Source organism: Rhagoletis zephyria, unplaced genomic scaffold (genome assembly GCF_001687245.7).
Source record: "Rhagoletis zephyria isolate East Lansing unplaced genomic scaffold, Rhagoletis_zephyria_1.1 Rzeph_scaffold_00907, whole genome shotgun sequence".
NCBI lineage: Eukaryota > Metazoa > Arthropoda > Insecta > Diptera > Tephritidae > Rhagoletis > Rhagoletis zephyria.
Genome location: NW_016157991.1, coordinates 91580 through 107318, shown reverse-complemented (window position 1 = coordinate 107318; position 15739 = coordinate 91580). Strand labels below are relative to the sequence as shown.

At 33.3% G+C, this 15739-nt stretch overlaps 1 protein-coding gene across 1 annotated transcript in view; it reads left to right on the top strand.

Annotated features, from left to right (window-relative positions):
* Positions 1–5810: 5810 nt before the first annotated feature.
* Naglu (N-acetyl-alpha-glucosaminidase) overlaps positions 5811–15739 on the top strand; it is a 91824-nt gene continuing 81895 nt past the window's right edge. The window contains exons 1-2 of the mRNA XM_017614821.1: positions 5811–5994; positions 6066–6466. Coding sequence (XP_017470310.1) covers positions 5860–5994; positions 6066–6466 — 536 coding nt within the window. The 5' untranslated portion in view covers positions 5811–5859. The remainder of the gene's footprint in view (positions 5995–6065; positions 6467–15739) is intronic.

Here is a 15739-nt window from a genome sequence, read left to right as displayed (position 1 = left end):
TTTGTTTAATTTTGACTGCTGAAAAATATTGGCGAAAAAGAAAACAAAACACACTTTGCAAAGTTTTCATTTTTCACCCAGTAAGTAACTTCGGGGCACCGAAATTGCGCATATGGAAACTGTGCATTTAGACATTATTTCGGTTTCAACCGAAACTGAGCATGTATGCTTTTTTTCGGTTTTTGCCATATGCATTATTTCGGTTTTCAACCGAAACTGTGCATGTATGCATTACTTCGTTTTTTTTCATATGCATTATTTCGCTTTTAAAACGAAAGTATGCATATACATAATTTCGGTATCTTCTCATATGCATTATTTCGGTTTTCAACCGAAACTGTGCATTTGTGTATTACTTCGGGTTTTTCATATGCATTATTTCGGTTTTAGTTATATGCATTATTTCGGTTTTCTAACGAAAGTGTGCATATGCATAAAAATACTTCCGTCCCCTCTTTTCCGGCAACACATAAAGGAGAGTTCTACTTAGTAAGGGTTATAATCCCTAAGCGAGACCGAAGGCCGCCTACGCGGAAAGAAGTTCTGCGCAAAAATACTTCCGGTCCCCTTTTCCGGCAACACGAAGAGGAGAATTCTACTTAGTAAGGGTTATAATCCTTAAGCGCGGCCGAAGGCCGCCTACGAAGAAAAAAGTTCTGCGCAAAAATACTTCCGACCTTCTTTTCCGGCAACACAGAAAAGATAGTTCTACTTAGTAAGGGTTATAATCCCTAAGCGCGGCCGAAGGTCGCCTACGCAGAAAGAAGTTTGTTTTCATGTTTGCATTATTTCGGTTTTTTTCATATGCATTATTTCGTATGCACAATTTCAGGGTGCCAGTAACTTCGGAAGCATTTTAAATATATTTCCAGAATTCTAAAAGCGGATATCTCTATTGTCTCAACTACCGAAAATCCGAAATTTGCAGAAATCCTAGACACAGGACTGTATGTGCGAATAAAATCAATAAAAAAGCTAAAAATGTTATCAAACTTTGGCTTTTATGGTTTCAATATATTAAAAAATGCATTCCACCAATAGCAAGGTAGAGCGTTTGTAGATTCCAGATGGGAGGACGTCGCTCTAGAGCGCAATGACGTTTAAAAAATATAACAAGAATACGAATTTGAGGATAGCTAAGTTAAATCACAATTTAAATAAAATTTTTCATACTGGCCATTCTAAATGCAATGTAAATTGTTTAAGGTAAAAAAATATATTACCACAGATCAAAAGATGATTGAACCTAAAATCTAGTGATTGTACTTAATGTACCTTTAAGTCATCAAACATTGGAAAAAGGTACAATTGTCACTACTTTTTCATCCCTGGTATGCAGTAGCAGCTTTAGAAATTTGAAACGTTTTGGGGTCAAATAAGCTTAAAGAAAAATGCTTCAAATTAACTATGTATAAAGAGCTGAGTTCATTCATTTTTAATTTACTTTATTTGCCTCATAAATAGCTCCGCAGCTGCAGAGCATATATTTTCAGATTTATGATTGATCCATTATGAAAAGCTCGGCCAAACACTAACTTATGTGTAAGCGCCAATCTATTATTATTATTATTATTATTATTATTATGAAAAGAGAAATAGAACTACATGATTTTTCGGTTATTAACAATAATAAAAACCAAAGATACGAAACCAAATAGTATTTTTAGGTTTTTCTAACTTGGTACTTTGATACTTAAATAAAAAAATTGTGATACATTTGATCCATCGTTTGTTTCTTCTACGATAAATTTTTTCATGACGTCGCGGCAGCACTGCCTTAGCGCAGCTGATTTTATAGTAAGTCCCCGAGTTCCACAGTTCCCAGTATATAATGATGATGAATTTTACTACCAAGTATGAATACTAACGAATAGGCGTAGTTTAGTCTCTTCTCTAAGTTTAAAAACCTTTTGACCACCACTGCTTTCAAGATGCGTCCCGAAAATCAAGTTTTATATTCCCTGCCACCGAGTTTACATATTCACGTTTTTGCAGGTTCCGCTTAATGATGTGTAAAATTTTTGTCGCCGTAAACTAAGCGATAACGAGAATTATGAATTCCTTGAAAACTCGTGGGCATCCGATGCTACTTTTGTTATTAAATTTAATAATTTGGTCTCCATATCCTCCATAAATTCAAAATATCTGAATGCGGGGTCGAAATTAGCGACCTCCAAAACCCCCTTATATAAAAGTCTTTGGTGAAAAAAAAATTAAAAAACTTGGTCGCCATATTGGATCAGCCATTTTGAATTTAAAAAGTCTGACTTAATCTTCGAAATCAGCGACCACAAAAACCCCAAAACAACAAGTTTTAATTTGGTTACTTCTGGACTTGGCCAGCAAATAGTAGTTGCCAGACCATAGTGCGCCGGTATGAGCATTGTGACGCCTCAAGCTAAATTAACTAATGTTTGTACACATCAGTATGCACAACAAATATGATTGCAAACAATGAAATCAAACATCGTAAAAAAGAATATTTAAGTAAAAGGAAAAATAAATACATAAATATTTCAAACTTTCGAACATAAATTTTAATGTATTTTTCATTAAATGTTATTAAAGGTAAAAGGTTTCAGGTACAATAAATACTCTATTTTTATCTTTTTTAATAATATTGAATATGCAAAAGAAACCATTTTAATTAAAAATAAAATGAATACTTTAGTATATTTTTGAGTGAACTAAAATAAAAATAAAAGTTTTCATTAATATAAATTAAATTCATTAACTTTGCACATTTCAGTCTATTCTTTTTAAATTTTTTTAAAAGTAATAATTAATGTTTAGAACTTGAGATTTGGATAAGAATACAATAAATAAATAATTCAAGCAGTTATTCAATATTCTTAATTTTTCTCTACAGTTTGCCTTGATGATTTATAATAGAAATTTATCAAATAATTATAATCGTGTAATTAAAAAAAGTCGAAAATAATTGAAAATGATCAAAAATAACAAAATAATGGTGAAATTAAAATTAATGAATTAATTAACAATTTTTTTAAGTAATTAATTACACAGGTCCACAAAAAAATCGATGAAAGGTTCCTTTGACCAAACCTAGTCTATGTAATGTTTTTGGGGTCGCTGAACACGAATCTGAAGCCCGTTTTGCTCCATCACGTCTAGATTTTTTCCTAACCTCAAAAAACACCTCTCTGTCACGTGAAATGCGAGATGGTTTTTGAGGTTAGGAAAAAATCTAGACGTGATGGAGCAAAACGGACTTCAGATTCGTGTTCATTGATTTTTTTTTCTGGACCTGTGTTATTAATCATTAAAAAGGTGGTAATATCGATATTTAATCATTAAACGGTTATCCAAAAAAACATGGTTTATTTAATAACATAGGTTTACAAAAAAAAAAAAGTGTATGCATATTAAACCAAACCTATATATCCCTATGTTATTCGACATGCTGAATGCGAATCCGAGGTCCGTTAGCCTCCATCACGTCAGGTTCATGGTCATTTGAAGGTCAAGTAGGGAAAAATTCATTGAATAAACCGGAAAATTCAATAAAATTCATCGAAATTTGACCTTGGGATGACCTGGGCATGACCTCCAGATGACCTTGAGGAATCAAGGGACCTCCATACTCGGTTTCAGTGAAAACAAAAACAATTTTTTTTTTTTAAATTTTTATTGATCACATTTTATGTCCTATTTGACCTTCAAATGACCTCGAAGCGGACATTATGGAGGTTAACGGACCTCGGATTCGGGTTCAGCGAATGTAAAACCTTATGTATATGAATTTTCAGGTTTATTCAATGAATTTTTCCCTACTTGACCTTCAACTGACCACGAACCTGACGTGGTGGAGACTAACGGACTTCGGATTCGCATTCAGCGTGTCGAATAACATAGGGATATATAGGTTTGGTTTAGTATGCATAAGCCTTTTTTTTGTAAACCTGTGTAATTATTATGAATATTAATCATTATTTAACAGGTCTGGTATAATTGAATGCGTACTCTCTTTAATGGTTTACATTATCCCCAAATAAAAGTAATAATATTTTGTGTACTTTATTGTATTAAACTGTCGAAGTGAAATAAAACAGGACATGAATAAATCGTTTTGTACTTGGTACAAGTCTGGTCATATTCGAACTAGCTCAATTTCAGTCAGCAAATTGTAGTTGTAAACTAGTATTTTCCTGATTAGTTTGGGGTTTCACTGCAGGGTTGTCACCGCTCCAAATACTGGGGATGATATGTACACTTACATATTCATACTCAGATGTGAACAGTCAAATACGTGCGTAATAAATTTTTGTATGAAAATATTATTTTTAAATACGAACATTTTTAAACGATAATCAAAAAAACAGATGAGGTTCTTTCTGTTCTTTTATGTCAAACTCATACAAACTCATGATGTCGCTGCCGCGCTCAAAAAAATCATGTTGCTGTTGGAAGCTGTGGCCCGTAGCTCTTCGTTTTCAATGTGTTCAGCACTCTAGTGTATTTTTATACCCGAGCGCACTTGTGCTCAAGGGTATTATAACTTTGTTCACATAACGGCAAAAAATCTCGCTAACGTTATTTTGGCGGTTAATGCTCGATATATTCAGGGCTATCACAGAATCCATCGTAGCGTCGATTTTCGTGAAACCTACGAAAGTGCTATCACAGAATCCGAATGGCTACGAACGTAAATTCGAAATTTGTAGAGAGCATTCATTGAATCCGTTCGTAATGAAGATTCGTACAGATACACTACGACGAGTTTATGCTGTCGGAACAAAATTTAAAATCACTGAATCTTAAAAATAATTATTGTTAATAATAAATATTTATTATACTCCATATTTGTTATAGTTTGATATAATTCCATATATTTGTGTAAACGTAGACGAAAAATATAAATGGCATACATACCTACATACATATGTACATACATATATTCATCTACTAGACGCTATTTAATGAATGTTTTTTTTTAAGCGAGGAAATAATAGTTTAACAACAATTTATTAGGAAAGAAATCTAACTACTTTAATATCATATAAATTTATTTTAAAAAATACAAATTTAAATTAATTAAATAAAAATAGTTTTCTCTTTAAAAGAATAAAATCTAAACTAAAAAAAAATTAAAAAAAAAAACAATAATGAAATAAAAAAAGAAAAAAGCTCCACTGCCGACGACTCAGACTCGAACTCGGATCTCTCAATTGGCAGTCTAGTGCTTTGCTCACTCGGCCATTGCGACTGCTGGGGCAGCGTTAGCAAAATGGCATACATAAATGTCTATTGTTTCCTATGCACTAGCTGATTTCGAATCAACATTCGAAGCTGGCAACGATATTTTCGAGTTCACTCGGAATCAGTGATAGCAATTTTTTCGTATTCGTAGCAGGCATTCGAATTCGTAGATTTTCTACGATGGATTCCGTGATAGCCCTGATTACTTATTATTGTTATTATGTATGTATGTATATCAAAATATTTCGTGCATAGAATGCTAAGGTACATTTTATGCTTTGATGGCATTATTATAATTGAAAAAAAAAACGTTTAGCTATTGACGGGTGGAGCAGTATTTTGTGACCGGTGGGACAAGTCACTATTGAGGACACATAGTTCGTGAGTAAAATTAACACTACTGATTTGGTATGAAAAAACATATTTCGATCGAATAAGCATCGTATCGCCAAATATACATAGAAAGAAACTAATTGAAAAGAAATTTAATAAATGTAGCAAATTTTATATTAGTTCAAATTTCAAATCTAGTTTAATATTTTTCCTTTTTTTATTAACCACTAATAAAAGCTGTCTTTAAATTTTTTTTTTAATTACTTGGTTTTGTATACAGAATACCCCTTCTCGGCTGCAATTGATATGCCCGATATTCAAGCAGTTTCACATATACAAGAAATAGCTGTGCGGGATCTAATAATACGTACAATTGGTGAGGATATTTCGAAAAGTTTCACAGTTAATATCGATAAAACAATGGCCTCTCGAAGTTTTGAGGTGAGTTTATTTCGTAATTTTCTCTTATTTTACAAAGTCCATAGTTTATTTCCTCTTTAATGGATTTTTAGATTACAAAACCTTCGCCTTCCATAATTAGGATAGTTGGGTCGGACGGTGTTTCAGTGGCGAAAGGTTTTCATCATTACCTCAAGTATTATTTACAAAAATATGTAGATTGGACCCACACCCATGTTGAGTTGTCGCTACCTCTGCAGCTGCCCAATGTAACAATCTTCTCCAAATCTGCAAGTGATTTTATTTATTACCAAAACGTTTGCACCTGGAGCTACAGTTTTGCGTGGTGGACTTTTTCTAATTGGCGGCGACACATAGACTGGATGGCAATGATGGGTGTGACTTTGACTATAGCACCCATTCAGGAGCAAATATGGTACGAAATCTATGTTAAAATGGGTCTCACAAAAGATGAAATAGACGAACATTTTGGAGGTGCAGCTTTTCAAGCGTGGTAAATATATATACATATATGTATGCGACAGCATAAAGACATACCAGAGATGCTCAACAAACTATATGAATCGATTTCGTTTTGTTGATGCGCAAAAATAACTTATCAAAATAATTTCGTTACGTTTCAGAGCTAAATTAACGAAATAAAACTCAATCGTTAACGTTGAAACGAAATAAATCATCAATCGTTAATATTAAAACAAAATAACCCTGCAGCGGAAAGTACTAGTACAAAACTAGTGAATTCACCAGTTTTCGGGAGTCGAATACCGGTACCTCGAAAATGTACCACCCATGCTTTCTACTGGCATTTAACGAGTTGCTCTAGAAGGTAACAATTGACTCCCGCTGCGTAACTTTGCCTTAGTACTTATAGTAGTAACGTGTAGGGCTCAGTTATGCATAATTGTCATTGCATACGAGTTCTCACATAAGGAATCTGTTAAATGAGCTTTGCGTGTAAGTGGTTACCCAACGCCAAAATTTTAAATTATATGTTCAGCTTAATGAGATTTGAACCTGGACGCTACTTATTGTAGCAAGCATCTTTGCGCACTCAGCTACAGGCACAACATGTAAGTTTTCTCTCAGATTTTCGCATTGAATCAAGCCAAATTACGTGACTGGTACATTTGTTCAAATTTGTTTTTGCTATTTACAGGGTGGCGTTATTTAGAAATTTATTATTGGGCTGAAGGGATTCTTGATGATAATTTTAACAAAATTGTCATTAAAACTCGCTACATCGCAGGCGTTTGTGTATCGATCGATTTGAAATTTTCACCCAATAAACTACAAACTAGAATTTAAGTTTAACACCACTTCCTAATACTCAGTACAAATAAAACTACAGGTTTATAACTTTTGTATGAGAATTGAGAGTATTTGTTTTCAAATGCAAAAGTTGTTTTATAAAGTTTGAAAACAATTTTTTGCTACAGAGTAGCGTTGTTTGAAATTTGTTTTTGCTATTTACAGGGTGGCGTTATTTAGAAATTTATTATTGGGCTGAAGGGATTCTTGATGATAATTTTAACAAAATTGTCATTAAAACTCGCTACATCGCAGGCGTTTGTGTATCGATCGATTTGAAATTTTCACCCAATAAACTACAAACTAGAATTTAAATTTAACACCACTTCCTAATACTCAGTACAAATAAAACTACAGGTTTAAAACTTTTGTATGAGAATTTAGAGGGTGTTTGTCTTCAAATGCAAAAGTTATGTTATAAAGTTTGAAAACAATTTTTTGTTTTAAAACAGTATTGTAGATGACTATTTAAGGAAGTCCAGTAGTTGCAAAGTTATAACAATATTATTATGACCCGTTAGTAGATTAGCGCGCTCTAAAAGGCTTTATAACTTGGAAAAGTAAAAAGAAAATCCTTTTTTTTATTAATATTTCTATGTAAAAAGACTTGATCTTTCGATTGAGATAACTAAAAATAATAGTTGTGTTAAGGAGACCGAAAAAAGTTCAAAGCAGCTCAAGTTGGAGCAGAATCGAGCAGATGTCAAAAAAACAATAGAGCAAGTTAGAGCAACTCAGTTCACAAATCTCATGAAACACTTTTCAGGCAGAAATTCTCAAAACGGATGCTTGCTCTAAGTTACTCCATCAAAAAAGCTGGTGCAGAAAATCGTGCTCTAAGTTGCTCTAGTTCCAGTCATGGAACAAAAACTACAGTAAGATAGACCAACAAAAATCCTCATGAAACACAATTTTGTGAGAAATCTTAACCTGGCGTAACCTAGAGCAGCTCATTAAACACAACTAATATTAAGAATTACCATAATTGAGAAAAATTATAAATAAATTTTCGTTTAGAATTTTCCCATTTTCTGTCTACTTCCCAGCTAGTCGAAAAGTAGCTTGTTTTGCACCGCTCAGCGCGCTTGGGACATTTGATGTAAATTGCCCCATATATATAAACATATTTGAAAAGAAACCAAAAAAATTTAAAAAGTAGTAGTTATGTAGAAAAGGAGTTGGAAAATCGAAATTTTAAATTGTACCTAATTTGACAATAGAAATGTATCTTTTTGATGGCAAATGTACCTAAAAAGTAGCTCACTATTTTGTTAACTTTTTTATTATTTTCAGACAATTGGTAACAATTTAATAAACTGATACATTATTTGCATTAATAAGAAAGTGATCAATATACCAGTACAGTTGAATTAATATTCATAAAAATTCAATACGGGTTCATACAGTCATTCACAGAAGTATTCGTAATTTAGTTTTTTTCACAATATTCCAAATGTTTTCCATTATAAATCTTTTTAAGCTAATTTTCATTTAAAATATACATAGCTCATTGTGCAACGAAAATCACATAAATGATTCTTGCAAACTTTGTACAAAATTCATAAAACTGAATCAAACTTAAAAAAAATTTCATCAAAATTTAAAATTTTTTATTCAGAATTTTTAGAAAAATTTTCAGTATGCAGTTTTTAGCACGTTCAATTTTAGTATAATAAAGTGCAAGTTTCAAGTGGCTAAAGATTACCGCCGATTTTTAGAACTCTTTTTTTTCTAACAAAAATTTTTATATGGAAGAAAATGCTCAACACCCTCGACAAAAAAAAATCTAAAAATCTGCAGTAATTTTTAGCTGCTTGACACTTGCACTTTATTATACTAAAATTGAACGGGCTACAAAACTGTATACTGAAAATTTTTCTAAAAATTCTGAATAAAAAGTTTGAAATCTTTATGAAAACTTTATTAAGTTTGATTCATTTTTATGAATTTTGTACATAGTTTGCAAGAATGATTTATATGGTTTTCGTTATAGAATGAGCTATATTTTAAATGAAAATTAGCTAAAAAGATTTATGATGGAAAACATTTTGAATATTGTGAAAAAACTAATTTACGAATACTTCTGTGAGTGACTGTATGTATATGTATGTACATTGAAAGTCGGAATTTTAATGCTCTCAACCTCTACCGAAAAGTAGTTTTTATTTGGAAATCAAAAATTATTTAGGGGTCGCTCAAATCACTCAAAGTTTTCCATGTATTTTATATGGGGAAAAAACAAATTTTCGTAGAAATGGTATAGAATTCTTGAGAATTAATATTTCTCGATCGGAAAACTTTGTTTCTCTTATGGAGATTTGAATAATATTACCCAATTGTTTATTTAACCTTTTTCTATTATTAACTATTTCTTATAGGACCCCTAAAACCCTCAAAAAATTCAATGGGGGCCCATAAAAAATCGCTTGTATTAAAAAATGGTGAAATAAACAATTGGGTATTATTATTGGCCGTCACCTAAAGAGAAGCAATGTTTTCCGATTGAAAAAATATTGATTTTAGAGAATTCTATACCATTTCTACGAAAACTTGCTTTTCTTCATATAAAACTAGCAGACCCGGCGAACTTCGTCCCGCCCAAAATTTTTATATATTTTATTGAAACTTTTTGGTCCAACATTTTCACCAACAATTCACGTTTACGATTTTCATTGGCACATTTGTCTGCTAAGATTAAGGTTTGGTGGTCATTTGCCGCTTTAAATAACCTAAGGAAAGTGTTATATCCGTTCTTGAAATTCTCCAGTTGTGCGGCATTTCATAGCACGGTTATTCGCAAAGCGAAATACATTTTTTCCTCTTCACTCCCTGGCGGCAACAATGACCCGGTTCTATAGTGAATGTCCTAGAAGCTTTACAGTATAGTAGGTGGCAATTTCAAAATGGGTGCGAATCATTGTTCTACAGAAATGCAATATACATATACTTAATTCAGACGAAATACCTTAAAAGTTTGAACGCATAATAATATTGGTAAATCACATCCATTGGGCCAATTGCAACGCAGGAGCGTTCGATATACTCAATGGTGCAACAGGTCGATTTAATCTGACCTTCACGGCCCCTTTTCTCACTTGGCTATTTTTAGTAATAGCTCGACTTCAGCACCACTTGGAAGCACGTTTTTGCAATAGTATTGCATACATATTTAAAACATTAGCCAAATCGGATCATAAATAAGATTTTTAGTAATAACTCAACTACAGCGCCAACTGTCGGATTAAATTGTGAAACTAAACCATCCAGAGACCCACTCAAATACACAAAAAGTTTCGTTAAAATCCGTACAACCATTTAGGAGGATTTCACTCACAAACACACCTACAGAAGAATAAAAAAATTCATTCAAAGATAGCTAAAGGTCGGTACGTTTGTAGGCCTCACACCCCTTTTCAAATAACCTAAATTTTCTCCATGAGTATGGGCTTGATTTCAACTATATACATATCTCCATACGAAGTTCCAGTACTGTACCATGAATACTTTCAGAGATATGCAGTATAAAAATTCGATTTATATGGGAGGTGTCACGCCCCCCTTTCCAACAGCTGCCCTCTTTCTTCATGAGTATGCGATTGATTTCGTATATCTCCATACCAAGTTCCGGAACTCTACCATGAACACTTCCAAAGATAGGCAGTATGAAAAATTCGGTTTGTATGGAAGATGCCACGCCCCCTTTTCCAATAGTTCCAATTTTTCTCCAAGAGTATGCGATTTATTTCGTACATCTCCATACAAAACTCTAGAACTCTACCAAACAATTTCCAGAGATAAGCAGTATGAAAATTCGGTTTGTATGGGAGATGTCACACCCCTTTTTACAATAGCTTAAATCTTTCTCCAAGGGTATGCGATTGATTTCGTATATCTCCATACCAATTTCCAAAACTCTACCATGCACACTTTCAGAGATATGTAGCATGAGAAATTCGGTTTGTATGGGAAGTGCCACACCCCCTTTACATATAGATTTTTTTCAGCCTAAAACCATCCTTGGGACACGTGCGGCAGGTGGCAGTTTCAAAAAAATCGGTTTAGCCGCTCTCGAGCCTTGCGAAAACTAACAAACGGCTTTCTAAATATATATTAGTTGAGATATATTATATATTATAATTATATTTTGACAGTATCCGTTGTTTCTGATTGGCGCAAAAAAATCTTGCCTAGTGACGAATTCGCCCCTTGATATGGTCGTTACTTAAAGCTATTTATATTCGAAATTGCATGAAAATTGGAAAACAGGAATCTATAAGCTTATCCAGGCAAAAAGCTACCTACGTACCGAATTTTAAGCAAATCGGACCATAAATACGATTTCTTCGAACAGATCGGTCCCTGGTCCACTTCTCGGACAAAATGGATCATATATGCTAATATATGCTAAAAAGCTACCTGTGCACCGAATTTTAAGCAAATCGGACCGTAAATTCGAGTTTTTCGAATAGATCGGTCCCTGGACCACTTCCCGGAAAAAAATGGGTCATATGTGCTAATATATGCTAAAAAGCTACTTACGTACTAAATTTTAAGCACATCGGACTATAATAAGATTTTTTCGAATAGACCGGTCCTTGGTCCACCTACCCGAAAAAAAGTAAAATTTTTTTTAGCCTAAAACATGGTGGTTACCGAAAGCTATTTGTATTAAAAATTTCATGAAAATCGGACCAGCCGTTCGCGAGATTACCTGTTACAAAAAAAAGGGACTTCTCTTTATATAATTAGTATAGAGTATAGATGAATGGAAAACTTTGAACGCTTTGAGCGACCTCTAAATATTTTTTAATAAAAAAAAACCAGGGGTATAATCTTTTTCGGTATCATTAATTCATTTATTTTATTTAACCCTGCTTATAAACAGCAGGCTTTCTGAACTGATCGGTCAATTGGAATATATACATACATTGAGTTGCTTTCTAACTCTTTTAGAAGTGGTCCTAGGTATTAGTCCCTAAAGGAATAATAAATTGGGCACTTGAAGAGCAGATGCTCGAGGCTTTCCATTTGGCCTAGATTGCGCTGCATACATAAAGAATTTGAGTCTATTTTGTAAACCAGGCCTTTGATACAAAACGTTATGTGCTACTTCGTGGACAGGTAATCTTGAGCTTATCTTATCTTACTAATATTATAAATGTGAAAGTTTGTATGTTTGGATGTTTGGGAAATCATCACGCGGAAACGACTAAACGGATTTGCATGAAATTTTGTACGAAGATAGACCTAGATTGGAAAATAGGCTACTTTTCTTAAGAGTTACCACCTGTTAAAAAAGTTTCATTATATTAATACGCGGAAACGACTGAATGGATTTGCATGAAATTTTGCAAGCAGATGGCCTATCTCTACAGTGGAAAATAGGCAAATTTTTTGGAAGAGTTGCCACCTGTTAAAAAACGTTATTAAACGGAAACGACTAAACGGATTTGCATGAAATTTTGCACACAGATAGCTTATGACCTAGGTTAGAAAGTAGGCTACTTTTTTAAGAGTTGCCACCTATTAGAAATGTTTAGTTTAATTAATACGAGGAAATGCGTGAACTGATTTGCATGGAAGTTTTCACACAGATAGCTTATGAGCTAGGTTGAAAAATAGGCTACCTTTTTTAAGAGTTACCACCTGATAAAAAAGTTTAATTAAATTAATACGCGGAAAAGTCTGAACGGATTTGCATGAAATTTTGCAAGCAGATAGCTTATGACCTACAGTGGAAAATAGGCTAATTTTTTGGAAGAGTTGCCACCTGTTAAAAAAGTTTTAATTAAATTAATACGCGGAAACGACTGAACAGATTTGCATGACATTTCGCACAGAGATAGCTTATGACCTATGTTGGAAAATAGGCTACTATTATAAGAGTTATCACGTATTAGGAAAGCTTAATTAAATTAATACGCATGAAAGTTTGCACACACATAGCTTATGACCTAGACTGGAAAATAGGCTACTTTTTTAGGAATTGCCACCTGTTCGAAAATGAAATTTTGCTCAAAGATGGTTTATGACCTGGATTGAAAAATAGGCTACTTCCTTAACCGGTTTTCCGATCAGAACGAAATTTAGTACACTTACTACGGATTTCGGAAGGATGGTCTTAGACTGAAAGTAAGCCCGATAACTCAAGGTCCCTCCCATACAAATTAGAATTTTCATATTATATACATATCTCTGGAAGTATTTGTGCGAGAGAACTGAAACTTGGTATAGTGATATGTATGTGAAATCAATGTTGGCATTAATCGATTGATGTTTTAATCAGTTAGTTAATTCGATAAAATTCAATCTGATTACAGTTAATCTTGATTAATTTTAATCTGACTAAACAGTTTATTGTAACCGCGATTAAAAAATTAATTTTTAATCATTAACTCTTAATTTGATCAAGTAGGTTTGGTGATTAATTAAGTTATCCTGGAATTTCCCTGTGCACACAAAGCAAGTTAATCCGGTATGGCTAAGTCGGGTTTCCTCATCAATCTAAGCAATACCAACAAACGTTTTACAAACTAGGTTTGTAAAAGTTCCCAGCTTATGTATTACTAATAACAATAATTATAATTTTTTTTATATTATGTGCTTTTTATAAGCGTAAGACACAAAATAATTACTATAACTGGTGTTTGGTTTCAAACTCGGACAAACTAGAAAAATTAATCAGATTTTATTTTTAATTGGATTAATTACACAGGTCTGCAAAAAAATGGGTTCGGAATGTTCTATAAAAGTGTAGTGTCATTTCCGAAGTAATTTTTTGCGTAGAATCCGAATCCGGGGTTTAAATTGCTCTATCACGTCAGGACTTTGAGATATCCTAACCTAAAAGTGCAAAAAACGCTGTTTTTGCCCATTTTTGAGGTTATGTAGCTACGAAGATTTTGCTTTTCATAAAAAAGTAGACGTGGTATTCTAAAGTATAAGTCTTCCTCTTTTAAATGCCGTTTAGTTTGCTCAAATATTTTAATTTTTCACTGAGATATCGCATTTTGAAGTCTCCATGTTTGTGAATGTAATCGACCGTATCACGTCTCATGTTATCTCAATGGATTTTCGAATATCGAAGATATTTAAGCAAACTCAACGGCATTTAAAAGAGGAAGATTTATACTTTAAAATACCACGTTTACTTTTTTATGAAGAGCAAAATCTGCGTAGCTACATTACCTCAAAAATGGGCAAAAACAGCGTTTTTGCACTTTTAGGTTAGGATATCTCAAAATCCTGACGTGATAGAGCAATTTAAACCCCGGATTCGGATTCTACGCAAAAAATTACTTCGAAAATGACCCTACACTTTCCTAGAACAAAACGTTGTTGACCTGTGTTATTAATGTTTTAAATTAATTAAACGTAATCGCAGCCAGCGATTAAGATTAAACAAATTTTATCATTAATCGTACAGTTAATTACGACTAATTAATTTTAATCGTTAAGCGCGATTAACATTTTAATCGTTAATTTTTAATCGTTAACCAGATTAACAGTTTGCCAACACTGTGTGAAATCATGTTCACATTCACGGAGAAAAATGGAGGTTTTTGGAAAATTGGCGTAGCACCTCCTATACCGACTGAAAGTTTCATATTGCATATCTCTTCAAATGTTTGGGGTAAAGCACTCAAGCTTGGTATGGAAATACATATGTATGTATGTATGTGAAACTAATACCATACTCATGGAGAAAAATGAGAGTTATTGGAAAAGGTGGTGTGGCAACTCNTTGGTGTGGCAACCCCCATGCAAATTGATTTTTCTATGCTGCATAACTATGGAGGTGTTTATTGCAGAGGACTGGGACTTGGCACCGAGATGTGTATACAAAATTAATTCCATACTCATGGAGAAAAATTTGCGTTATTCGAAAAGGGGACATGGTTCCTCCCGTACAAATTTACTGTTTTATACTGCTTATCTCTAGAGGTGTTCATGGTAGAGTACTGGGACTTGGTACTGGGGTATGTAAAATCAATTCTAAATTCATGGAAGAAGATTAGGGTTATAAGAAAGAGGGGCGTGGCACTTCCAGTACAAAATTACTTTTCCTTGCCACATATCCCTGGAAGTATTTGTGGAAGAATACTGGAACTTGGTATGGAGTTGTGTATACAAAATGTATCAATTGCTCATGGAAAAATATGAGTTATTAAAAAAGGAGGCATGTCGCCTCCCATACATACTAAAAACTTCTTAATACATAATAAGTATTTTAAATTTGTTATGGAGATTATTTTATAAGTGCCGTACTGACAGAATAAATTTCATTAAATGGAAAATGGAGAGCCGGGTTCGGCCTTATAATCTAAAGCTCTCTTGAGGCATTTGCTACAGTAATGAGAAGTGGTATTTTATCAAGGTCAGGTTACTAAATTTGAGTTGGAACTATTAGAACCCGCCGTGGAATTTCCAAGAAGGTTACACGTTCACGCGTCGTATA